Raw genomic sequence first — 27665 nt, 5'->3', positions numbered from 1 at the left:
CTTCAAATCACTAGAAAAAAAGTTCAAATTAACATAATTGTGGCTATTTTAGGCACTGATCCACAGGACTGAGAAATAATAATAACATTCTGGTGGTTCTAGGCTGATCTCTTTCATACAGTGCCCTCCACTAATATTGGCACCCTTGGTAAATAGAAGCAAAGGTGGCTGTGAAAATAAATCTACATATTTTTTCCTTCTGATCTTTCATTCAAAAAAATGCCCAAAATTCTAACCTATCATTAAATTAAAAGAATTAAAAGTGGAGGGAAACTCAGATTTTGAAATAAATGTTTTTCTCCAATGCATGTTGGCCACAATTATTGGCACCCTTAGAAAATCTTATGAGCAAAACATCTCAGTATATTTCTCATTTATATTTACATTTTTAGCACACCAGGGTGAGTAGGAGCATGGAAGAATTTATATTTATAGTTATGGTAGACTGGGGTAATTAAAAATCTGCCTAGAAACACCTATGATATTAACAAAACAGGATTACAGGGGAAAAAATACACACATTTTGTCACTTTTATGTCAGCAAACCCATTAATTCCAGCCTCATTCCCACATTAATTTCTGCAGCAGCTGTGCAGTTTAACTTCTACAGCTTGTGTCATTTACAGTAAGCGATGTGAAGCTTGTGTTCTCCCAGCAGGAAGCACTGTGTAAAACTAACATTATTCTACATTACAGGAGCACAGAAAACCCTACCATTAGCTATAAGTAATAACAGAGCAAACCATCTTAAGAGTTCCACTTCTGTGAAGGAATGCTGGCCGCTGTGTAACGTGTTTATTGTTTCACGTTCTCATCACAGCTCGTGTTCGCCACCCCCTCACTTCTGCTGGCTGATTGGTTAATGAGCTCAGCTGTACTCTGAGATGAGGTGAAGTGCTCCCCTCCTACACTACAACTGAGAGCTCAACGCGGAAACAGCCAAACTCTGTCACCATTCATCAAGATGGCAATATAAGGTATTAACATAACATTATATACTCTTATAAAGGAAAAATCCCAAGTGGATTTTCTTCACTTTTTCTTCAAATAAGCAGTAAGGAAATTTCCTACCAATATGGGATTTTAATACCAATATCAACAGCGGTATAAATAATAGCTTCGTTTTTGTTTTTTTAATGGTGCACTGGTCAATATATGTTGTCTTTAACCCCTAGTGGTATGGCAAGCATTTTATTAGTCAACCATCATCTCACATTGAAAGTACTATTCATTTCAATGATAAACAGTGAGACTGAGAGGGAAAAATACTGATTACACTTTTAACTGGACACAAAATTAACAACCAAACTGAATTTGAACCAGAAAATGTGCATCTATTGACAAGGCTGTGTGTAGATTTTGGAACTGATACTAAGTGGAACGACAAGAGTAATCGGCCAATTGGCTGGCTAATGCTGGCTTAAGAAATCTGATGCTGTCTTCAATTGCATTTGGGAAACTTGATATTATTACATGTCACAGATTCACAAGTCAATGAAACATTGTAAACCCCCAAAACTACATTTGAAATCCAAACGAGAAAATTATTAATTTCTATCATTCATTTATAGATGGTACATGTATTTCTGTCATGACAACTCTCTGAAAAGTTTAACATGGTAATGGATATGACAATGTTAATGTATTTGGTTTTGGCGGAATAGATCTGCTATGCTGCGGAATTGCTGCTGCTGTTATTGCTGTAGTTGTAGATTATTGCTGCTGCTGCTGCAAGCAAGTACAGAACTTGCTACTGCCAAAGCATATGGTGATAGGGTGCTGTGAGTATTTAAGACATACTGCTGCTGCACAAATTGCATAAAATAACCCATAGCAGATCTGGGGAAGGTGGAAGGTTTTAGAGGAACTCTGAAAGCATGCTGCAAAATTGCCAAGTGAATGCTACCAGCCATTTAAATAGCTGCAAGCTCATTGGTTGCGTATGCAACATGAACCAATCAGCTTGTGCCAAGTCGTATAACTTTGTGATATTATCAACAACCCGTCAGCCTACGTCATCTAGAGTTTCATGGCAGAACTAGGTATGTGTTACACAGTTACTGTGGAAGTTGAGAAATTAATGACCTTGTTGTCTATCACCTGTTATCACAACTTCACATCATATAAAATGAAAATAACTTGCAAAATCAAAATTATAATTCACTACAGAGTTGCTTTCCACTCACTGGTCTCAATATACAGAGATAGTTTCTGCTATTTTAAATCGACATGCCCCTTCCAACGTCACAACTTGGAAATTCACATATCATATAGGATTTTGAATTTCCCGTTGTTAATTATGACTGTACTTAGAACTGGTAGTTACAATATTTTATACTTGAAGTACATGTGAATGCAGTCAAAAGTCAGCCTTCCCTTACGAAAAATATGTTTATTCAAGTTTGCTATTAGTATACCTCTTTAAACTTAAATATAGGTAAGTATAGTTTGTCTACTTTTTATGTACTTCTCAGAAATATATTTAAAATGCCACTTAAGTATACTTGACTTATACTTAGAAAAAGTCACAATTTATTTTAGCTATACTTGTGCTCCAAGAATGCTTTCATTATTATATTGCAGGGGCGCTATTAAACATATACTGCATAGAATTTCAAAAGCACAAGTGAAGAAGAAACCGAAACAACAGATGATTAATCTAACATGATCATCAGACATAAAACAGCGTCAAAATTGATTAACGTTATGGAATAAAATGTTGACCCATGAAGAGATAATAATGATTGTCAAGCTTTTGGGTGTTGATCGACTCCATCTACATTTTGATTATCATTCTGAATCCAATTCATAGACTTTTTTCATCTTTTTGTTCAGAATGTTTATTTATTTATGAAACTTACCCAGTTTGCAAAACTACTAAAATTATAGTTTACTGAGACTATACTTCAAAGTGTACAAAAAATGCATAAAAAAGTATTTAATTAGTAAACTATCAGTATACCTACAAGTTCACTTTTAGTATAGTTGCAGTACAAACTAAAAACATAGATGTAAACTAGTTGTGTACTCAAAGTTTACTACTGTTATACTTAAACTATATTTTTATATAGTAGAATGTGGGCCAATTTAGTCCAAACGAGTATTGAAATAGTACACTTACAAGCATACTACTAGTACACTGATATTTGTATATTTACTACATTAAGCCTACCTAAAAATATACTTGAACTTTACTTAGATATACTTAATAAAATAAAAAAAAAACTTGAAGTATACTTCTTTTTGGTAAGGGTTCTCAATATTAACTCAAACATATCTCATCAAATTCCCCTCAATTGTGCCTATTTTGTTTCTCCTCAAAAATATTTCGATAGGAAATATATTGTTTTAGACACCATCAATACTTAATAGAGTCCTTAGTTATGTTTTATTTAAGTTTCTGAAGCAATGAAGAGTTTTTAAAAAGTTTGTCACAACAAAGGCAACCTCATGACAACTTCAAGCCATCAAAACGTGTTCATAAAACAACCGAACAAATTTAGGCCTGCTCTCGTAACGAGGCTAACATCGCTGTAAGGTGTCAGCCATGTCTTCAAAATCCTTCCCACAAGCCTTGTCTGCTGTGGCACATAGCATTTGGGATATCTGACAGAGCGATGTGGTAATGGAGGGTACAGCTCAGAGAGACATCAAAGCAAACAGGAAGTGCAGCAGAGCGGTGCAAGGGCTCTTAATTTGGCAGAGGCCTCTGAAGATAGACGTTCAAATGAAACTCATTAGCATACTGCTGAGGAGAGACGGCTAGAACAAGCAGACACATAAACACTTCAGCTGCACTAAAATACATTTCTGTCACTTCAAATGAAACAAATAGCTCACATGTAAGCGATTTCCAGCCTTTTTTATGAAAAGAGTTTATGTGTACCATTTAGAAACAATGCCATTGAAAAGTTTGGGTTAGTATGATTTTTATTTTTAAGGATGCATATATTTGCTCAAAATACTGTAAATATTATTACAATTAAAATAGTGTTTTTTCTATTTGAATATATGTTAAAAGTTATTTATTTCTGTAATGCAAACCTGAATTCTCAGCATCATTACCTCATTCTTCAGTGTAACATGATCCTTCAGAAATCATTCTAATATGCTGATTTGCTGCTTAAGAAACATTTATTAGCTTCAAAGCTGAAAACAACCGTGACACATTTTCTCAAAGTTCTATGATGAATTGTAAGTTCAAAAGAACAGCATTGTAGTATTTCAGCGAGAATCAGACAATTTAAGAGAGTCTATTAGAAGTTAGAACACTTCTACATACGTACATTCCAAGAGGCCCATCATAAATCTGACGTTTCATAGCTGGCGCCAGAACGCCAGCCTGAAGCAGACCTAACTAACCAAGAACTTGCAAAATTAACACAAAGACACTTCTTCATAATCAAATCCTTCGAATAAGGAGATTGTCAAATTTGGAGCAAGTAACCAAGATTAATGGTCAAAGAGATGCACATTTTGAACATCACATGATTAAAGTCATTAGCGATATGGTTGGTTTTCCCCCACACACAGGACACAACGGAAATTCCTTCCCTAAACTTTTGACCTCCCAGCTTAGAGAACAGACCCTCACAGAAGGGCACAGAAAACTGTCTATTGATGTACATATGCACCCAAAATTATGCTTAAAGGACTCATGAGCAACTCATCATTTCTCTGCATAATTTCCTATTCATATATGTAACCCATACATTTGTCTATTATGTTTTAATCACTCATTGTGTATGTCCCTTTTGATAACTCTTGAATAGTTTAATGGTTTATATTGATGTTTGATATGTCCGAGTTGGAAATCGCATTCTCAAAATGTTCCTGTAATTCAATTCTTTGCGAAATGTATTATAGTCTTGTTATAGAAATCATGTCCAAATTTATCTCTGCAAAGAGCGGGAATTTGGGATCACGGGACTAATAAGATAACATTGTGATTTGTGGTTTGGAAGGTGAAACCAGCAGCCCACCGGAGTTCAGCCAATGTTCTAATTGGTCAAGACATCATTTTGGGAGGTGTCCAAAAGCTGAGTTTAAATACCAAGGACACTCTCAAATCTCTCTTATCTCTTGCAACTTTTCTCACTCCTTACAACGCTCTTCACGTGCTTCGCGCCGCCGCGTCTCGACGCCGCCTGGCCTGCATGCCAGCCTCCTCACCTCAAGGAAACATGAGGAGATCACCACACCTCTATCTTTTACTTTAATACTTTTATTTCTTTCCGTTGAGAGTTTCGTGTCTAGTTAAGTTTGTGCAAGCCGCGACCGACTTAAACGTCTTCGTTGACCCGAACTTTATCAGCGCACTCACAACTCTCATATCCAGCCAACGCCCAAGAAGACATCACATTGACCGACCACCAACCAATCAGCAACCTCGGGAAAGCCCCTTTTTGAAGCGACGCAACCAAAGGAATTCCCAAAGGCAATGCGCAAGTAACCTCTAGAATCTTACTGAACTGGTGCATTTTGATATAAAGTTTAATAACCTCTTTGAGAGACTCAATACGAGGGTTAATTAAGTGATTGATGGTTGTTCAGGTCTAAGCAAATGCACATTGCTATAACTTGGGACTTCATATTTTCATTCCTTTAAACTCATTCTTTCCTCATTTTCTCTTTCTGCAACCTGTGTGAATGCGTGTTTATGTTAGATTAGTTTGTATGTGTTAGGTTTATCTAATAAATTCATATTTTTATTAAGTATCTTGTGTTTCGTGCTTACAAGTTACTGCCTTAAACTGCTGATTTTGCTACTGTGCTAATATATAGTGTTTTCACTATATCCTGGATAGTAATACCCATCGCAGAGTTTCTGTTACGGTTTGTGAATGAATCGCAGGTCGACTCTTGACCAGCCGTAAAACAGCGATTCTGTAGAAATTCCCTATTGAATCATATTCGATTTCCCTTTGAGCTAAATTATAAATTATTATGTAATTAATCCCTATTACAATCTTACCTAATTGGTGGAGAGAATGCGGGCAGTTTAATCTAAATTGTAAGCACAACCAAGTTATTTAATATTTTCTATTTCTGTGGATGAGAGCGTCTGAGTCTAGACTGTATGTGCGTGTGTGTGTGTGTGTGACGTAAGCAGCGCGGCCGCCCCCTTGAATGAATGAAACCTAGAGTGAATGCAGAGGGCTGTAACTCGAGAACGTCTCTCTACTTTTTAAACTGTAGTAAGTGAGTTTAAAGTTAACGTCTGAGATCGTACAATAAGGTCGAAATTGAGCGTGTCCCTCATTTTCTATAATGCCTTATCTATAGTTGAATTAATGTCATTGCGTGTTCCAGTGCCATTCAATTGCTATATTCCCGGCAGGGAATCTCAGTCACCGTTAGCTGAACGGAGCTAAACTACAGTAAATAAAAGTGAAAATAAATCGACGGATAAAGAATAGTTTGAGCGTGTCCCTCAATCTATTTTTAAAGGCCTTATTATTCATAGTTTAATTGTCAATGCGTGTTCCATTGTCAAAGCAACTATGTAATTTGACTCCCCTGGTTAAACATTAGAAATAATGCTTGCCTGTTTGTGTCTGTTCACTAAGTGAAACAGTGCGATTTAAACGGGAGTGTTTTAAATCTTGATCAAGTAAAGTTTAACTCTAAACAACAGCGAATAAAATCTGTTGTGTCTACGTGCTCAGAGAAACTGGCACGGAGATTTAATTACGATCCGCCGAGATCAGTTATTATTTTTGTTTCCTCATTTGCAGCGCCAAGCTGCCACTTAAATAAAGTTTAAATCCAACTCTGAACGAACTAAGAGTTTAAAGCGCCACATCGCAAAACCAACTAGAAGTGGTCTTGTTATGTGTACAGTGTTGAAATGCGCTGCCATTTCATGTAACATTCTTAACTGAACTTGCAATGTAATGCTTCATGTGCTTAGCTCACTATAGTTTGTTTTGGTTGCCGTAGCTACGATGGTGACTCGGAAGTCTTAACCTACTTCCGGAGCAACTCTGAACTGCACGCGCAGCACATTGACGTCATACTATAAACAAACTCTACGGTGTTGCTATTGCTAAGCTAACGAAACTGTTGCTTTTACATTGAAGTCTATGCTAAAGATTAGCCTCAAAGGTTAGCAGTTAGCATTAACATCCAGTGGTTGAATACAGTGTGTGTGGGCAAAGCTAAAGTGATTTAACCCTTTAAACCTCTGAACTAATATACACCTGTTGGTCTATTTTTCTGTCCTATTTCTCAATTTTCTAACTTTACCACTTTATATGCATTTTACTAGAAAGGGGAATATTACTTCACAATTATTAATTGTGACAAATTGAAATTTAATTCAAACATTAAATTTATTTGGACTCATTTGAATTTCCTCATCTGGTCATTTCATATGATCATTATTTCTAGTATTCTCTCTTTTAGGTCAAATCATTTTAGGTACTAATAAGCCTTGAACTTTGAAAGTTAAGGGTAACTTATTTTACCTAATTGATTTGTTACCCCTATCAACAGATTCTATTGACTCACACTTACTCATTTCTTTAATTGCGTTTTTACCCCTATTTCTTCCTCTCTTGGTTATACAATTAACCTCCATTTTTATTTTTTATTTTATTTATTTATTTTGTTTTATTTACTCCTGCATTTAATTTCATTTTGATTACTTTGCCGTTTATTACTTTTAATTTCACTTTACCCTACCTTTCTCCTTTACCTCCTTGTATCCTAGCTTGGGAACGACACACCTGAGCTTTAATAGGAGACACTGTTATCCCTCACTACGAGTTCAAATAAATTAGAAAGACAACTCTCTTTCACTCAAATTTTATTGGTGTTTCATTAGTTGTGCAGCAACTATAAACAACACGCTACTCGTAGTCGGGTATAACAGCCACGCAGCCTGTGAGTGGACCCGATCCACTCAATTTGCTGAGTCTCCTTCCCTTCCCTTCTACCCAAGTCTCTCCTGCTTTCTTCTTTACTCCTCACATTCGCAGGGACCTGTAAGAACCATCAATCGATTCTAAGTGAATGAAATGCAAAATCTTGTCAAAGAACAGTAATCATCCTTATGAATTCGATTGTAATCAAACCCTCCTTCGTTCTTCCTAACCTCCCTGAATTTGAAAACGCGTTCCAAATTTTTGAATCTCATCTCATACTGAGATCAATTATTAGAGATAAGTGTTGAACACACGTTGCTTTCGAAGCCTCCTTGGTAAGCGGTCCAACTGTAAGGTGTTCGGTGTCAATCCTGTCAGACTAAGAAAAGAGATACCAGCATTATTATTATATTCTCACGTCTCGAACAGAGATATAATAATATTGTTTACCTTTTTACAAAATCCAAGTAAAATTCCTCCCATTGGAAAAGGGAGTTGTTTTATTTCACTGACTTGTTTTCACCTTTTTCTTTTTTTTCCTCTTCCTCATTAGAGTGACGAAGTCTTCACATCCCTAGTCTACCTAGACACCCTGAGACCAACACTATCATCGCCACCCTTCATTAGGGGTTCACAATCACTGACACAACACTTAGTTGTCCCACCACACATAGGCTTCTACCTCACACAGATCTGTGTCAGTCTCACTTCTCCTCAGCGTGCAAACATGCCGCAGACTGCAGACCCCCTTGCCCACGGGGAAGATGTGAACACTTGGCTGAGAGGCATGATGGACAGCCTCACCCCCAAGACCTTTGAACTGTTATTATTCTTAATGAGAAGGTTCCTGACACAAGATTCAAGCCAGAACAACAACCACGAGGAGCTAATCAAAATCACCAGCTCCCTAAGCGATGCCTTCACAACCCAGCTGAAACTGAGCGACAAGCACATCACCCATCTTCAAGAGGAGCTGTCACGTGCTCAACGCCGCATAGACAAGCTGGAAGTGAAAGTTCAAGATCAACTCAAAGCACCCAACGAGAGGGAGCAGGAAACAACGGAACAAGTTAAAAAGCTCCAAGCAGCCCTGGCAACAGCTCAACTTGACCAGCAACAAGCAAAGGCTGCCCAGGGAGACCTGGTAAACAGACTCCAGTATGCCGAACAGCTACTAGAGAAAGCCAAGAACGACATCAGCGACAAGAATGCTGAAATCAGTGCCTTAGAAAACCACCTTGAAAGGTACAGCACTGACATAGACAATCTGACCCAACATCTAGACGATGCCAACAATGAGCTCTACGTGGTCAGAAAAGAGTTAAAATATGCTTATGAGCTGGAACAAGAGCCAAGAAGAGCGAAGCATATCTCAGCCTCACCACTGCTGAGCAGAGCTAAGTCTCACATCCAAGAACTGACATCCAACGAAGGAAGTGAAGCGCCACCTCCCGAAACATCACTAGCCTTCGCCACACAGCTCTTTCCTGCCACTGAAAGCAGAAACCCCATTCAAGCAGACCTTGGAACTGCACCTGGGTTGACAATCAAAGACCTCAACAAGCTGTCTAAAAGCATCAGCCAGTTTGACCCGAACTCCAAAGAGGGCCACGACATCCAGGCCCACCTGCAAGATATTAATTTTCATTTAGAAATGAGACCTCATGTGACTGACAGAGACAGGTTGTACCTCCTAAGAGCAACGTCAAGTGTCGAGGTACGAAACTTCATAGATCGACAACTCAGTCACACAAAGTCAAACTACCAGCTACTTTGTGAGGTCCTGATCAAAGAGTTTACAGACCCTGAGTCTGAATATGGACTGTTAACTGCCTTGGAGACCAAACAAGGTCGACAAGAGACACCACAAGCCTACTATAACCGGCTCCGAAAAGCCTACTTCGGTGCACACAACAAACCTGACCTTGAAGAAGAGGTGAGCTTCAAAAGCCTTTTTCTGAAAAATCTGCACCCTGGAGTCAGTCGTCACCTCTGCGTCATGGCCTGTCCGCGCTCCATGACCATCCAACAGTTGCGCGATCTAACACAGAAGGCCTACACCAAGCAAAAGTTGACCTCAAAGAAAGGTAACAAAACCTCCACACTCTTGAACTCTTTCACCAAAGACTCAATCCATGCACTGGACGACACCCAGTGGCATCACAACACCAGAGTCTTCTATCAAGAGCAAAGAGAACATGAGCCCCATGTCCACAACAGCTACCAGCCCAACCGCTGGGAAAAGCCATGGGACCAGCCACACTTCTCAAGAAACCCAAAAGAAAGGATCAGCTGGAAACCTAACTGGACGTGCAAAGCCAAACGACCGGCTTGTCCAACAGCAACTAGAGTGGGTAAGCAAAGACAGAACCCACATCAGCACCACTTAGACATCCACAGTGCTAAGTCTACACAAGAACAAGACTGTTCACCCTCAGAAGACATGGAACAAGTCATGAAACAACTGAAAGAGTTCCTTGAAAACCAGCTAGACACGAATGACTAGAAACAGAAGTCATGCTCGCTGTGACCAGCGACAGAACGGAAGGCCGACGATCACCTGGTACACCACCGCATAAGAGATGACAAGCACCTGTTCAACAACCACCCAGAACAAACAAGTCTCTCACGGCCAACCGCTGATAAAACTCTGAGGTACCAAAGAACATCACCTCAGTCACCCATCACTTCCAAAGAAACTGTCAAATGAACTTCAACTCCATGAACCACATTCATGTCTGTGCAACAGCAACCACTAAAGCACAGAAGGTCAGAAAGTCTGCCACAACCAGAAGGCATCACAAGTGAAATGCAACATAGGAGACAAAGTTTTGCACCCCAGCTTCACACAGCCATGCCAAACTACCTCCGACTGTCTGCTAAAGAACTTCCTGCCTTGCTGGACTGACCCCCATCTGAACACACCCTCACCCAAGCCAAGGATGCAGAGAGCATCTTCACCGACCTACAAGAAAAGGGGGAGCCAAAACAGACTGAAACAGATCTGACCATACATACACTACACAATTAACATTCACAACCCAGAGGTAACCACACCTACTGATAACACCTTTGACAAACATATTCTTCCCACGAGTAGAATATTCAAATCTCAGCTTAACATAGTTTTACATCCACCAGGAAGGAACATGCAGCTAGCCTCACCCCAGGTAGAACACCTGACACTATGTTAAGGTACATGACACATCAGCTGCACCTGCCATCCTAGCTCAATAGTACTCGCAACCCTGACTAGGAAAACCCGCAGCTAATTTTCTTTGTTTTGTTTTTCCTCTTGCCTATCGCTTCCCTTCCTCTCTTACTTTAGCAGGTGAAACTCCTAGCCACCCTACAAGGGTCAAAGGTCTGATATTAGGATTGACTTGCCACACCTAATATCCGTAAACCATTCTGAACTGAATGGGAGCCAGAGAGCTCCATGCAAGATAGGTCAAATCATTTTACCACAGATGTCACCAGAACGTCTCTAAATTTAAAACCTTAAATAAACAAACAAATTTAATCACAGTTGATCAAAGCATCATTATACGAGAACAAATTTGAACAACAATTTCTATGTGAATTCGACCATTTTCCAGGTACTACATGTACCCGAATAACGTAATGCCATGCACCGGTACAGTAACTGTCCTGGAAGTGTTGTCTTGTTGTTTGCTGTGTTTCTGCCTGCTTCTTCTGCCTTTGTTTCTCCAGCGCTCGTCGATGTCTTCTGCCAACAACACATCACCGATCGAAAGGGGGATATGTAGTATTTCAGCGAGAATCAGACAATTTAAGAGAGTCTATTAGAAGTTAGAACACTTCTACATACGTACATTCCAAGAGGCCCATCATAAATCTGACGTTTCATAGCTGGCGCCAGAACGCCAGCCTGAAGCAGACCTAACTAACCAAGAACTTGCAAAATTAACACAAAGACACTTCTTCATAATCAAATCCTTCGAATAAGGAGATTGTCAAATTTGGAGCAAGTAACCAAGATTAATGGTCAAAGAGATGCACATTTTGAACATCACATGATTAAAGTCATTAGCGATATGGTTGGTTTTCCCCCACACACAGGACACAACGGAAATTCCTTCCCTAAACTTTTGACCTCCCAGCTTAGAGAACAGACCCTCACAGAAGGGCACAGAAAACTGTCTATTGATGTACATATGCACCCAAAATTATGCTTAAAGGACTCATGAGCAACTCATCATTTCTCTGCATAATTTCCTATTCATATATGTAACCCATACATTTGTCTATTATGTTTTAATCACTCATTGTGTATGTCCCTTTTGATAACTCTTGAATAGTTTAATGGTTTATATTGATGTTTGATATGTCCGAGTTGGAAATCGCATTCTCAAAATGTTCCTGTAATTCAATTCTTTGCGAAATGTATTATAGTCTTGTTATAGAAATCATGTCCAAATTTATCTCTGCAAAGAGCGGGAATTTGGGATCACGGGACTAATAAGATAACATTGTGATTTGTGGTTTGGAAGGTGAAACCAGCAGCCCACCGGAGTTCAGCCAATGTTCTAATTGGTCAAGACATCATTTTGGGAGGTGTCCAAAAGCTGAGTTTAAATACCAAGGACACTCTCAAATCTCTCTTATCTCTTGCAACTTTTCTCACTCCTTACAACGCTCTTCACGTGCTTCGCGCCGCCGCGTCTCGACGCCGCCTGGCCTGCATGCCAGCCTCCTCACCTCAAGGAAACATGAGGAGATCACCACACCTCTATCTTTTACTTTAATACTTTTATTTCTTTCCGTTGAGAGTTTCGTGTCTAGTTAAGTTTGTGCAAGCCGCGACCGACTTAAACGTCTTCGTTGACCCGAACTTTATCAGCGCACTCACAACTCTCATATCCAGCCAACGCCCAAGAAGACATCGCATTGACCGACCACCAACCAATCAGCAACCTCGGGAAAGCCCCTTTTTGAAGCGACGCAACCAAAGGAATTCCCAAAGGCAATGCGCAAGTAACCTCTAGAATCTTACTGAACTGGTGCATTTTGATATAAAGTTTAATAACCTCTTTGAGAGACTCAATACGAGGGTTAATTAAGTGATTGATGGTTGTTCAGGTCTAAGCAAATGCACATTGCTATAACTTGGGACTTCATATTTTCATTCCTTTAAACTCATTCTTTCCTCATTTTCTCTTTCTGCAACCTGTGTGAATGCGTGTTTATGTTAGATTAGTTTGTATGTGTTAGGTTTATCTAATAAATTCATATTTTTATTAAGTATCTTGTGTTTCGTGCTTACAAGTTACTGCCTTAAACTGCTGATTTTGCTACTGTGCTAATATATAGTGTTTTCACTATATCCTGGATAGTAATACCCATCGCAGAGTTTCTGTTACGGTTTGTGAATGAATCGCAGGTCGACTCTTGACCAGCCGTAAAACAGCGATTCTGTAGAAATTCCCTATTGAATCATATTCGATTTCCCTTTGAGCTAAATTATAAATTATTATGTAATTAATCCCTATTACAATCTTACAGCATGTACTTAAAATAGACTGCCTGTTGAATTAATTGCCTGTTCAAATGTCTGGCATGTAAAAATACTAATTCTGAACACTTGGGAGAAAATAAGAATTAAATTAAAATAACAGCTCCCATCATCTCACACCATTTGAGGTGTCATTTATGTCTGCAGAGTTATTAAGTGCTAAACTTTATTGCCAAGGGCTAGGGATTTTCAATAACCATAACTAGAAACAATAGTAAAAGAGATGCCAGTGGTGAACTTAAAGGATGAGTTCACTTCCAGAACAAAAATGTACAGATAATGTACTCCCCCCCTTGTCATCCAAGATGTTCATGTCTTTCTTTCTTTCTTTAGTTGTAAAGAAATGTCCAAATCCAAAATGCAGTTTAAACGCAGCTTCAAAGGGCTCTAAACGACCCCAGCCAAGGAAGAAGGGTCTTATCTAGCGAAACGATCTGTTATTTTTAAAACAAATAGACAATTTATACACTTTTTAACCTCAAATGCTCATCTTGCCTCGTCTCTGCGATGCGCATGCATAGTCTGTGTAATCCGGGTCAATACAGTTAGGATATGCCGAAAAACTCCCATCTCGTTTTCGTCTTCAACTTTCGATCTTCTTTGTATGTTCACTTTGTAAACACTGGGTCGGTACTTCTGCAGCGATGTAGGGTGATTTTGAAGTTGGGGATAAAAAACGAGAAGGGAGTTTTTTCAACATACCCTAATTGTATTGACCTGGATTACACAGACTACGTATGCGCATTGCAGAGACAAGACAAGACGAGCATTTGAGGTTAAAACGTATATAAATTGTCAATATTTTTAGAAAATAACCGATCGTTTTGCTAGATAAGACCTTTCTTCCTCGACTGGGATTGTTTAGAGCCCTTTGAAGCTGCATTTAAACTGCATTTTGGAAGTTTAAACTTGGGGGCACCATACAAATCCATTAAGAGAAATCCTGACATGTTTTCGTCAAAAAAAAAAAAACATAATTTCTTAACAACTGAAGAAAGAAAGACATGAACATCTTGGATGACAAGGTGGTGAGCACGTTATCTGTACATTTTTGTTCTGGAAGTGAACTAATCCTTAACAAACACTAAAATACCAAGCAACAAAAATTGTATAACAGTTGGTGTGAGCCACTCTCAGGCACATAAATAAGGGCATGTTTCATGTGGCACTCTTTATCTGCGATCTAATCTTTTTTCAACAGTTCTTCGAAAGGTCAACAAAAACAGAGATAGCGAGGGAAATCTTCCAGACCCTCAGAAACAGCAACCGTTACCGTGTCAGCACACACTGCAGGCTACTAAAGGCCCGCTCACGTTCTGCTACTGCTCACTCTGTGACGAAAACATCCACTTCTGTTTTCCACCGCTTTCGCCCGTCAACTCAAACCGCAGCTGTCAGACTGTTTATGTTCCCCTTGCCAGCGGCTCACTAACTCCACCGGCTTGCTCAAGCTCATCCTTCAATCACAGCGTCGCTCTCTTCATTTCTGGACATGGCACGACTCTCCAAATAAAGTGGCACCTTACTTCAAAGGCCCGAAGGGGACGAAGAAAAGACGGGCAGAACATCTGCATTAGCCAGCTGATTTATTCTGTGCCAGTGCTGAAGAGGGCAGACACAAAGCTGTACTATTAACAGAGAGCAGTTGGAGCGCAGTGGTGATGACAGACCTGTTAGCACTGACCCTTGAGGAAGAGAAACCCAGACAAAACAGAGACAAATTTGGACAGAGAACAACGAGAAAACTGTGCTCCCAAACAGCCTCAGCTCTTCTTTTCGTCAACTCATTTCACTTCTGTGATTTGATGTATTCAGTGAGAAAAGTAAGCAGGGCTTAATTTTATCCATACAGAATAAATTAGATGGTAAAAAGTAGGGATGCACGATATGAAAAATTCTAACCGATACCGATAGCCGATAATTAAGTCCTTCTTTTGGTCGATACCGATACCGATAACCAATACATTCATATTTTTATATCATAATTTTGTGCACACAGGAGAATACAAAATCTAAGATAAACTAATGAAATTTATATTATATATCTGGGTCTAACAATCATAGCAAACAGTCCTGACTCTTCAAAAATGTTTATATTTTTTTGTGTAAGGCACCACAATTCTAAATAAAATAAAATGCTTTGACATTTTGTCAACCTGGAAAAAATTAAAAGTGCATCATGGAGTAAAATCAGATGTCCAAATGTCTGTGGTAAAGCTTACATGCAGTCCATTCTTATTGATCATATTATGAATGTGTGCAGCAGCCAAATCGTACAAGGCGGAAAATAAAATATCAGAATAGTGATAAAAACATCTCAACTCTTCAGAATTCTGCAAGCGCAACGCAGGTCATGTGACATGAACCACAACCAATCAGCTTTGATAACAGAGCTACTGCAAGCGATTTTTAATGCTGAAAATCTATTTATTCTTTGCCGAAACTACCGCGTCTTTATGGAGAGCGCATGTCATGGCTGCTTAGCAACGGCAGATGCCACAGCAGAGCAGGCTACAGAGCATTTTGGCAACTCTGTCACCGTGAAAAACTTCCAGACCTGCGAAGGCGATGATGACGACACAGATGATGACATATTAAACGCGACAAAGGCCGAGAGTCACTGCAGTTTACAGCTGCAGTCACTTGCACTCGGAAATCTCAGATAAACCAGACTGATTGATTGATTTACCAGCAAGAGTACTTTATCGGATCGGGTTTCATTTATTTATCGGAGCAATAAAAATGCTCATTTTAAAAACGTCATTTTTACCCAAATCGGTCGATAATTTATCTGTCCGATAAATATCGTGCATCCCTAGTAAAAAGTCTTTTAATATAACAGGCGATTAGTGGGGAGGGGTTGAAAAATAAGTGGGGTCGGCAATGCCAGACAAAAGGGAAAATTGCTTGAGGAGAAGAAAATTATAATATTTTTATTAAAGATTTTTTTCTTTCGCTATACCCGGGTTGCTTCTGGTTATTCAGAAATTATTCAGACTTCCATTTCATTTAAAGGTAATTACATCAGCTTGCGAATTTTTATGTCTTGCTTGCTCATTAGGAGAATGGATTCAAGTAAATGCAGTAAAACAAATGTGTCTGTTCTTCTATTTTATTTATATTTAATTGCTTCAAGTGCCACAACAGGACTTACCTATTATGCATATTGACAACAACCTTTTTACTCTCAAGTGACATGAATGACAATTTAAATTGTGCAACTTGTTAAGGAAAGGGATCAGACGATGGTTATGATTTTTCTCTGGTAAACATTAAAAAAAACTTGTCATCCACCCTTGGCAACATGGTAAGAAAAATCTAATTTGCTTCTTGGGATAATCAAATATTAATATTATGTGAGCATGTACTTGCATGTGCTTATAGCTAATACTAGCCTATGTCTCTTGGATATGGTAATGTACTGATTCAAAAAGGTGTTTAAAGAACAGGTCATATGGGTTTTCAAAAAATAACTTTTTGCAGTTTGTAATGTAGCTATCCTTCAATGTAAACAGTCTGCAAAGTTGTTAATCATAAAACTGCATGATAAATAAAGATATTGTGTCTCAAAAGAAAAAGTCGACATTGTACCGCCTTAACGAGTCATCATTTTTTCGAATTTTCTGCCTGTTACTGATCAACATCACTGAGTAACACATTAGCATAATCCTCAAATGCCCGCGAAATACGAACAGTCTGACCTGCCCACAAACACTTCCGCTAGTTAGTGTGTTTACATCATGTCGAGAAGAAGTTGCTGTTTTGTGCTGTGAAAGCAAGTTTGTTTGTTTTCATTGACGAAAGATGATAATGTGACTCTAATCTTGGCTTTTATCTTCTGAAGTTTCTAATCTTCTTTATTTGGACAAACAAGTGTCTCCCAACCACAACCTGTAAGTACGGTTTATATATGTTTTGTGTACATTTTCAAGTGAGTGCTATACCTAGTGCAGCTTTAGGTTTCCAGGTAAACCACGATATTACTGTCTTGCTGAAATAGTTCTGATAATTTGCTGTGAACCCACTATTTCCTAAGAATGTGTCGATTAATGTAGACTGTCATTGTTCTAATTACTTCTTTTAATAATAAAGAACGTAACTTAGACATATTTTGGCTTACAAACTGTGTTGAGTTCTGATGAGTTCTCTACAATCAGACATTGGTACAAACTGTTGTCTGGTCTGGACAGAGGAGAACTGGTCCCCCGACTGAGCCTGGTTTCTCCCAAGGTTTTTTTCTCCATTTCTGTCACCTGTGGAGTTTTGGTTCCTTGCCGCTGTCGCCTCTGGTTTGCTTAGTTGGGGACACTTTCCAGCGATATCGTATACTATTTGAACTGAACTGACGATGATATCACTGAATTCATTGATGAACTGCCTTTAACTGAAAATTGATTATTTACAATAATGCGTTACTTACACACTATGGTGCTGTTTAAATACTGTGCAGTTGCTTTGACACAATCTGTATTGTTAAAAGTGCTATATAAATAAAGGTGACTTGACTTGTTTCATCAGTTAGTCACGCTAGCACTCGGCTAACATATCAACCATTATTGTTTTTGTTATGTGTTTACAGTTTAGCAGCTAAACTTTAGCTGTGGGCACGATTTGCTTGCATAAGTGTTAAACAAAATGCTTAAGAACAGATTTGAGCACTATATTATTGTTTTATGTAAAGGTGCATCAGGGTTGCCAGGTTTTCACAACAAAACTCACCCAATTGCTACTCAAAACTAGCATTTAAAATTCACATTCCAGGGGCTAAATATGACGTTATTGGGGTCGCTTCAACCCGCGCATCAAAAAAAACCGCGGACTTGGCAACACAAATGCTAGTGCTCGCTAACTTGCTCAAGTACTCCTCTCTGTGCCAATCACAACGGGATTGACCAGCTGACCAATCAGAGCAGAGTAGGATATTGAAGGGACAGGTTTACAGACATTACACTCAAAGCTGGTTTGAACGAACCGTTTCAAAATTATTGACAAATGGATCTGTGTATAAATGTTTTTTCTGAGAAAATTACAATGTTTTCTGACCTTAGATGCATTTAAACCTGTTGTAGGGGATATTAAAGGAAGAGGACAAGGAAAGGAGGAAATATTAGGACACTTAAAAAAACAAATGAATTTATAGCGGTAACTAAACAAACTTTTCAAAGGATAAGGTCATTTTGATGTTGGTTAGCATCTTGCAGAGTTAATATTAAGTTTTCAAGTTAAATGTTTTCTTAATAGTTTTCTTTTCTACAGGTTTTTGTGAAGACACAGTGAAAAGTGTTATCTTGTAATGTTTTGTCAACAATAAAATACATTGGAACATTGAAATGTATAGTTGATTATCTACAAATTAGACTAGAAAAGAATAATTATTTTGATTACAGACTACTAATGTCATCCATTCAGGGTTTCCCCTGCCTATGTCCCAAGACACTGGGATAAGTAGTTATGGATGTACTGTATGGATGAATAGATGGATGTATTATTAATATAAACTTGATTTGTCACATCCAATCAAGGTTATGTTAATAACACTTTATCTGGTTTCACCTTTTACATTTTATGATTTATGGTAACAGGTTCCCACACAATTTTCTAGTAAAGTAAACTACATCAGGTAAAGAGGCGCACCTGCCTTTTCTTCAGACAGGCAAATTACAGTTAAAATAATGATACTCTAATGATAGTTAAATCTGACTCCACAGAGGCTCGTAAAGAAGGCTTCAGAGGAAAGAGGAAGAGAGTGAGAGAGAGAGAGAGAGAAAATTAGGGGAAATCAAATATTCTCTCCACAGAAGAGCCCACAGAAAATTACCATTGACATTTTTATTTCCAGAGAGTACTGAGGCTAAACAGAGATTCTCATCATATTGCTAATGATCTGTAACAGAATACAGAACAGTACCCATGAGCACTGCACATTAGGTAGAGATCTCTCTCAAGAGGGCACTGTAGGTAGAGTGAGGGTGGAGAGCAGCTGGTGTCTGTCTGATGTCTGTCTGTCATTCCTGCTGAAACAAACAGCTTAATTCAGACTAAACAATTTTGGTGGTCTAAGCTGTCTTGTCAGGCTGGTCTTAGAGAGGTTTTGGGCACTTGTTAGCAAGTCAGGCTGGGGAAGACCACCTTAAGGCAATTAACAGCTGATACCAGCAAGCCAGTTTAGACAGGCTTTGTCAGCAATAACGACATCATTCTGGGTGTTTAGATGCATGTCTCTGACTATATGATACAGATGCATCATCTACAGTAATTCATTCTTCATTCTAGAAAGCTTTTTAGCAGTTTTGCATGCTCCTAAAAGAAAACACTATTATAAATGAATTGAGCATTACAACATAACACTAGCTATACATAATACATATTACTACTACAAGGGATATGCCCAAGTACTGAAGTAACACCAGATAATCGATAATGTAATAATCAGTCAAGTCCACAAAAACCATTCAAATACTTACAGTCCATCCAAAAAGCCACCCTCCACTTTTTTCAACTGCGTTATGTTGCAGCCTGATACTACCATTGTTTAAATTATTATTTTTTTCTCATTAATCTACACTTCGTACCTTATAGTGACAAAGTAAAAACAGAATTTACGTAAGTATTCAGACCCTTTACTCAGTACTTAGTTGAAGCACCTTTGGCAGCAATTACAGCCTCAAATCTTTTTTGGGTATGATGCAACAGGCTTTGCACAGCTGGATTGGGGGACTTTCTGGCATTCTTCTTTGCAAATCCTCAAACTTGGTCAGGTTGGACAGCCATTTTCATATCTCTCCAGATATGTACAATAGAGTTCAAGTCAGGGCTCTGGCTGGGGAACTCTAGGACATTCACAGAGTTGTCCTGTGTTTAGGGTCATTGTCCTGTTGGAAGGTGAACCTTCAGACCAGTTTGAGGTCCTGAGCGCTGTGGAACAGGTTTTCATTAAGGATATCTTTGTACTTTGCTCCATTCAGCTTTCCCTCAACCCTGACCAGTCTCCCAGTCCCTGCTGCTAAAGAACAGCTCCACAGCATGAGCCTGCTACCAGCTACTTTACTTTTGGGATGGTAGGTGAATGAGTTTCTTTCAAACATGATGTTTAGAATTGAAGTTCAGACCAGATAATCTTGTTTCTCAGAGTCTGATGGTCCTTAAGGTGTTGTTTTGAAAATTCCAAGTTTGTTTTAATGTGTCTTCACTAAGGAGGCTTAAGTTTGGACACACTGCCATAAAGCCCAGATCGGTTGAGTGTTGCAGTGATGTTTGTCCTTCTGTAGGTTTCTCCCATCTGCATATATGATCATGGAGCTCAACTAGAGTGACCATCAGCTTCTTTGTCACCAGTCTAGACAAGGCCCTTCTCCATCAATTGCTCAGTTTGGCTGGGCAACCAGCTCTTGGAAGAACCCTGGCTGTGCCAGACTTTTTTCCATTTGAGAATTATAGAATCTATTGTGCTCTTGGGAACCTTCAGTGCAGCAGATTTTTTTTGTAGCTTTCCCCAGATCTGTGCCTCCATACAATTCTGTCTCTGAGCTCTGCAGGCAGTTCCTTTGACCACATGGCTTGGTTTTTGCTCTGATATGAATTGTCAGCTGTGAGGCCACAGTTAATTTACCACAGGTGGACTTCAATCAAGGTGTACCTTGGTGTACACCTGAGCTAAATTTCAAGTTTTTTTTGCAAAGGGTGAATACTTATGTAAATGTGATATTTCAGTTTTTTTTTTAATAAGTTTACAGAAATTTCTCAAATTCAGTTTTTAATTTGTCATTATGAGGTACAGAGTGTAGTGTCAGGCTGCAACGTAACAAAAGTCAAGGGGGTCTGAATACTTTCTGAATGCACTAAAAGTAACTAATTTTAGCATTATGCCATAACTTTTGGGCAGCATTCAGTATATATGAGAGCATCTATACACAAAACACATTCACTCTGGAAAGAGTGCATAAAGGCAAAGTGCAAATGAATGCAACAGACGGCTCCATCTTGAGAAAGACTTTTTAAAGGTGCACTATGCAGGATTTTCAGTTGCTGTTTGTAAATGCAAGATTCAAGCTTGATGCTAAGAAGCTCAGAAGATAAGTGATGAGGTGTTTTGCAAACATTTTTTCAAATACTGTGTTAAACATTCATTAATGGCATTTTTGTGTATATGAATAAATACGCTTATTTGATGACTGGCTGCAATTTGCAAGCAAGTTTAGTCTGCAGTCTAGCTCACTAATAAACAATTATTATGAGTCATTATAATCGTTATTACAATTACAAACTCCAAAATTAAATTATTTTTAAGATTATATTAATTTGAAAAAGTCGCTGTTTCTTTGTTCAGGATACCTCATGTATCTCATTCATCTCTCAGTAGATGTTTTGGAGCAGCATGCTCAAATCGCAGGTGACCACAGTTCTGGTGTCTCTCATCACGAGCTGAAAAGCTCTTGGTCAGGTATCAGAAGCCTTTTCATTGTTACACACCATTACACATCTCCCTAAAGCTTCCAAGAACATGCACTCTCTGGCCTGGCCCTCATGTTCGCTTCCCACTCCACTGCACACCAACCAGCTCCCACGGCCAACCGTCCATCAGCAAAGCCATCTGTGAGCTCACCAACAGCCCTACTGTCAACCTGTTCAGAGCATGCTTACATGCTTGTTTTAGCCAGTTTTCTTCATGTTCTCATGCTGTCCTCACTCCTTTGCGTGCAACACATTCTCCAGTGAAGAAGTAGATGCAGACAGGCAGGTTACTGCACGGACGGAGGTTAGAACCTTCTGGAGCAACACATGCTGACTGCAATGACACTTAATTAAGGACTCAGAATATGTAACCATGTGGTAGGTGCTTGGAAACAGGAAGCAGTTATGACAGGGTCGTATTAGTAAGAAACGTGCCCGCCAAAAGCTCTAACACAAGGGACAGTGATACCTCTTGAATAACCTTCCCCTTGATGACTGCTTATAGGCTGACAGTCATTACGTATGTGATCCGTACAAGACCCAAAACATACTCTACACAACAACACAAGAGCTTCCAGCTATACAGAATTTGTTGCATGTGTCACTGAGTTTCGAAATGTACAATTTATAACTCAGATGCTTTGTTAGATCAGATGCAGATGCAGCTGATGTAAACACTAGAGTGACGACCATCGGCGGTCACGTCAAGCCACACCGTAGACATGTGCAGTGTGTGGTAAGAGATTTATTCATTATACAGTGTAGATGGCTTTACTAGCCTTATGCTGGAGCTGGTTTTGGGCATGTAAATAATTAAATACATTAGCACAATAATGATAATATCATGTATCGGTGATCTCGCAGGCTGACGATAGGACCAACACTACTGTAGCGTATTATTTACTCCTACCTCCATGCATCCTAGGTGTATATGACTTCTTTCTTTCAAACAAATGCAATCTGAGTTATATTAAAAATAATTCTAGCACTCCCAAGCTTTAGAACGGCATAGATTGAATGGCATAGACAAGTGTTTCTGTCCATCAGTCAATAAAAGCCTCCTTTAGCGATCCAATGTGTTTTTGTAAGAAAAATATCCATATTTAAAACGTAAGAATCACTTTAATCTAGCTTGCGCAGTTGTACACGGAACTTGCTGCTTTGGGAAGGGGTGTGGCAGGACTGAAATGCCGTCTAAGCTATTCGCCAATCGCAACGCAGCTAACCAATCAAAACACATTTCATTTTTCGGAAGGGGGACCTTTATTAAACCCAGAACTAATCGAGCCATTTGTGCCAGCCTGAGGAGAAAGCTATTGTAATAATGTAAATTATGTGAAAAATAATGCATTTTTCGAACCACCAAGCATGAGAGCATGTTCTAGTGCACCCCTAAAACATCATAAAGACTGTAAAGGAGCATAATAGGACTCCTTTACTTAAGTCAAAGACAGCATAATAGTGAGATGTAGAGTTGGTGTTTGTGTAGAGCAGCATTTACTGCGATTCGAGTCATCTCACTACTGAAAACACCTGAATACAGTGTAAATAAGCACAATGTTGTGCTTCACTTAGAAACACAGAGTGCAACTAAATCGCAGACTTTTCTGGTAATTGCACTAAACCTGCAGTCACATTTACCGTAGCTCTGCGAAATTTTGCAGGCAAAATCCAGTCATTTCATGGCGGCAAAAAAGTTTCCCATGCAGATTTCGCTCACGTTCAAGCTGGTCACATCAATTCGGCGTCTCTGACCAACAGAAAGCTGATTAATTTGAAAGTGATTTCTATGTGAGCTGAGTACATCACTATTTATAATGGCACAGATATTTGAAGGAAACTTTATTGCTGCGCCGTTTGTACTGAAGTTTGTTACCACCACACAAAAGCAGAAATTCCAGTATCTCCATGGTTTTTGTGCTTGCAAAAATAAATCCTAATGCAACCAATCATTGCATCATTTGGGACAGTTTGCATTCTTGTCTTTTTTCACAAAACATGTTCTGAGATGGGAAAGCAATATTAGCTAATCAGAATGTACTGTAATAATATAATTCCAAGTCCAACATAATTACCAATATGTGTTCAGCTTTCTTGTCATTATAAAATGCTGCTTCTGAGAAAGGCTGAAGCATTTTGGGCTGCATAAAACAGAAAAAAGTCCCGTGAAATCCCAATAGGACTAAGGAATGCATGCTAAGCATGTACAGCAGGACCGCATGCTTACAATGCGTTGACCGGCTATTCGTGCTACACACTTATGTAAAGTATATCTCTAGTCCAACACTGCAGAGGTCTCTGGAATATATTCATTGATGTACCCACACATCCTCAAAGACTTGACCATCTTCCATGGCAAATGTCCAGTCGACAGGAAGATACACAAACATGATAAACAAGATACCTTTGCCATCTGACCATCTGAGTCTGCCAGCTCTTGCGTCATCCTGTAGTTCTGCTCAACGTTTTCCAAGAGCCAAGATGAATGAATACACTTTTAAGTAATGATATTCTCATATAATCATATAAAGATCAATGGTTTTAGGGGTCAGTATCCCCAAGTTCTTTTTTTTTTTACTATGCATGTTATTGCTGCACCATAACAAGTCAAGTTGTTCTAGCATATATCGAGTTTTTAACCCTTTGTAATGTATCTATGTATGTAATCTAAATCAGCAATGTTCTTGGAAAGTCTATCGTCCTGGGACCAGATTTACAAAAATCTTCTTAAGAAATAAGGCATTTCTTAAGATAAATTCTAAAGAAGTTCGTAAGGATGTTCCTAAGTGCAATTCCTAAAAATATATGTTTTTTTGTCCTATATATTTTATGTAGTCTAGAGTTGCCTACTAAATTGCACAAATTAATTTGAAATAACCCATTAAGTCCATTAAATCATCCTTCCCTAGTGAAAAAACAGCTAAAACCAGCCTAGGCTGGTTGGCTGGTTTTAGCCGGTCAACCAGCCTGGTTTTAGCTGGTCAGCAGTCTGGTTTTAGAGGTGTTTTGGCTACTTTCCCAGCCTGGCCAGCCTGGTCAGGATGGGAAACCACCAGCTAAAACCAGCTACTTCCAGCTTAAACCAGCTAAGACCAGCCAACCAGCCTAGGCTGGTTTTAGCTGATTGCATTAGCAACAAAACATGGTCAGGTCAAAGTGTCTGAATAATTTTTGATCCCTAATTTTTATCAGTTTTACTGGTAGTCCACTGTATGAAGAACTTTTGGGTATAATATAATAGGCATAATTGGGTTGGTGTCGGAATAATTTTTGGTTTGACTGTAAAACAAGTCTGAGGCTTTAAGAATAACTTAAACGTTATAAAAGTTATTCTTGTCAAGAATTCGAAATGAGATGTCCATTTCACTGCACATAACTGTATATTAAACATCCAACCTGATTTGATTTGCTGTCACATTACACAGCACTTCACTTTCAGTGTGCAGAGACAAATTGCTTGATTTGTCACACCTGGTTAGGACACGGTCTAATAGTCCAGGGAACTTGAGAATTAAGACTGCTTACCTGGCATCTTTTTCTTCTGACCTACTTGGAGTGGGCTTGTGCCAATTCATTTCAAAGCAGTTTATTTGAAGCTTCAGCTGTCTAAAGCGACAAACTTTTTGCACTTCCTACATGAAAAACTTTTAATTTCATCACACATTACATTTGTTATATCTAATCTGAAAATGAGGAAACAACTTTCAGACCAATTCTTATAGAGCAGGTTGCTTAATCAGTAGACATAGTGGGATATTGCGTTAGCCTGCAAACAGCCATCTTATTAGCTGAGGTCAAGCACTTGACTCCAGCTTCCTATTCTAATTCATCATCATTCATCAAAGGTGTTCAGCAGGGATCAGGTCTGGGGTTTGTGGAGGACACTCAAGTTCTTTACAGGGATGTTGTAATTTCCAAACAGAAGCAGAGAATTCTGCAAAACTAGACATCAGCCATTGACCCTTTCAGAGTTAGGACCAACAATGTTCCCAGAAACAATGGTCCCAGAAGCCAACAATAACAAAGCAGACATAAGATTTAAACAAATTTGACAAAAGACCCTTGCAAAGCCAACACTTTCCACATTATCCAGATGATGTGCTCCTTAATGGCACAATGATAAAATAAACTAAACATTCTCATCTGCCGTGAAGTAGTGTAGTAGAGTAGTAAACCCTGGTAAAGCTCAATACATGAGCACATGCATCAGTGACAGAATCACTGACACTAAACCACAACCTCTCATTACAGCATAAACACACACACACAGTACCTTGGCACTGGAAGCCTTGTTTTCCAAATCCCCTGTAGAGTTGCATTTGAGAAAAACAGAAAAAAAATGTGTTAGTGACAAAACTGCAAAACAGAACTTGATCACTATCATTGTTTTAAGATAATCTAAAATGCCCCCCACCCCTCTTTCCTAGGGATTTTCTAATTTTTTAAATGTGCAAAACTCTTTAACCTTAATGATTGTAAAGGTTGAAAGGTATTAAAACAGGATTTAGGTATTAAAATGCCAAACATCTGTTCAGCAAATTCAGTTTCATGATATCATGAAATGATTTTCTGACCATGCATTAGTATCTCATTATCATTATCCGTAACTGACCGTCTTTAAGTCTAAATTAAACATTAACCATATTGAAATTATTAAAATGACTGAATTATTATCATTATTATAATAGAATATAAGCCTGCTGAAATACTACAGAATGAATGAATAAATGAATAAATGATAAAATTATACAAAACTGTGACAAATAGTGGAACTGCAAAAAAAAAAAATCTCTTATATTTTAACATTTAAGAGGTTTTTCGTGTATTACTGAGAAAGACCATATTATGTTTGCAACTAAAAAGTAGGAAATGATTGACATTTGTCAAAACAAACATTATTATTTTTGTTGATGTAATTTCAAGAGGTTTTGCCTCATGAAAACAAATCATCCAGTTATTTAATAAATATAATTTACAAATTCATTTAAATTTAACATAAACAGAGAACATCCGAAATACAATGCATTTCCCCTCTAGGTTCAAGCCCAAACTGTAAGAGCAAACCCGTTATCAACGTAGCCTATGCACCTCAATTTCCTGTGAAAGGAAAAATAGTTTTGCATGTATTACTGAAGAAGACCGTTTTATGCTTGCCACTATAAAAAGTAAGGAATGATTGACACCTGTCAAAGCAAACATCCAAGACTGCAAATTCTCAAAGTTTCATCTGTAATGCACGAGCGTTAAATGCAAAGTATGTTACCAGATAAAGTCGGTGCAGTGGCTGCAGAATGTGGGCTGCTTGAAGAATCGAGCGATAAATTTGTGGTTTTTAACTTCGTGCACGTTCTTCTGTCGCAGAGCTCCTTTCCGCGCGAATCGATTGACAGCGGCGGAAGAGTCATTGATCTGTATCAGATGATCAGCCATCGCACCGCTATTCCTCAGGTGTGTGTCTCCTCCGCTGCGCGACGCGTCTACTGTACGCGTTCAGCTGCTTCTCTCCTGTTACAGCGCTCCTCTCTCACTTACACTGACGTCAACACTCTCCATCATGCTTGTCTATTCGTCACCTTTAATACGAGGGTGTATAACGCCATCCCGTGGAACAAAACAAGAACACGCCATGCGTAAAGTTCGAAACGCGTTAAAACGCTGCCTAACAACACTCTGCTTAACTATTAGAACCATTTGTAAGGCTAAATAATGGATATAGCCTATGTATACATATAGACTATTTGGGTTGTCGTAAACGTTATTGTAGAATTGATTTTTGCAAATTTTCAAATTATTTTAAATGTTTGGTTAAT

The 27665-nt window shown here is 38.7% G+C and overlaps 1 protein-coding gene across 1 annotated transcript in view; it reads right to left on the bottom strand.

Moving 5' to 3' along the window:
* The window catches only part of LOC141337530 (protein kinase C alpha type-like), a 58317-nt gene extending 30975 nt beyond the window's left edge, over window positions 1-27342 (bottom strand). The window contains exons 1-2 of the mRNA XM_073843369.1: window positions 27119-27342; window positions 26129-26160 (exon numbers count right to left, since the gene is read on the bottom strand). Of these exons, the coding sequence (XP_073699470.1) occupies window positions 26129-26160; window positions 27119-27285 (199 nt within the window). The 5' untranslated portion in view covers window positions 27286-27342. The remainder of the gene's footprint in view (window positions 1-26128; window positions 26161-27118) is intronic.
* Window positions 27343-27665: the final 323 nt, after the last annotated feature.

This window comes from Garra rufa, chromosome 1 (assembly GCF_049309525.1).
Source record: "Garra rufa chromosome 1, GarRuf1.0, whole genome shotgun sequence".
Lineage (NCBI taxonomy): Eukaryota > Metazoa > Chordata > Actinopteri > Cypriniformes > Cyprinidae > Garra > Garra rufa.
The sequence above is the reverse complement of the archived record's forward strand: the minus strand, read 5'-3'. Positions and strand labels throughout refer to the sequence as shown.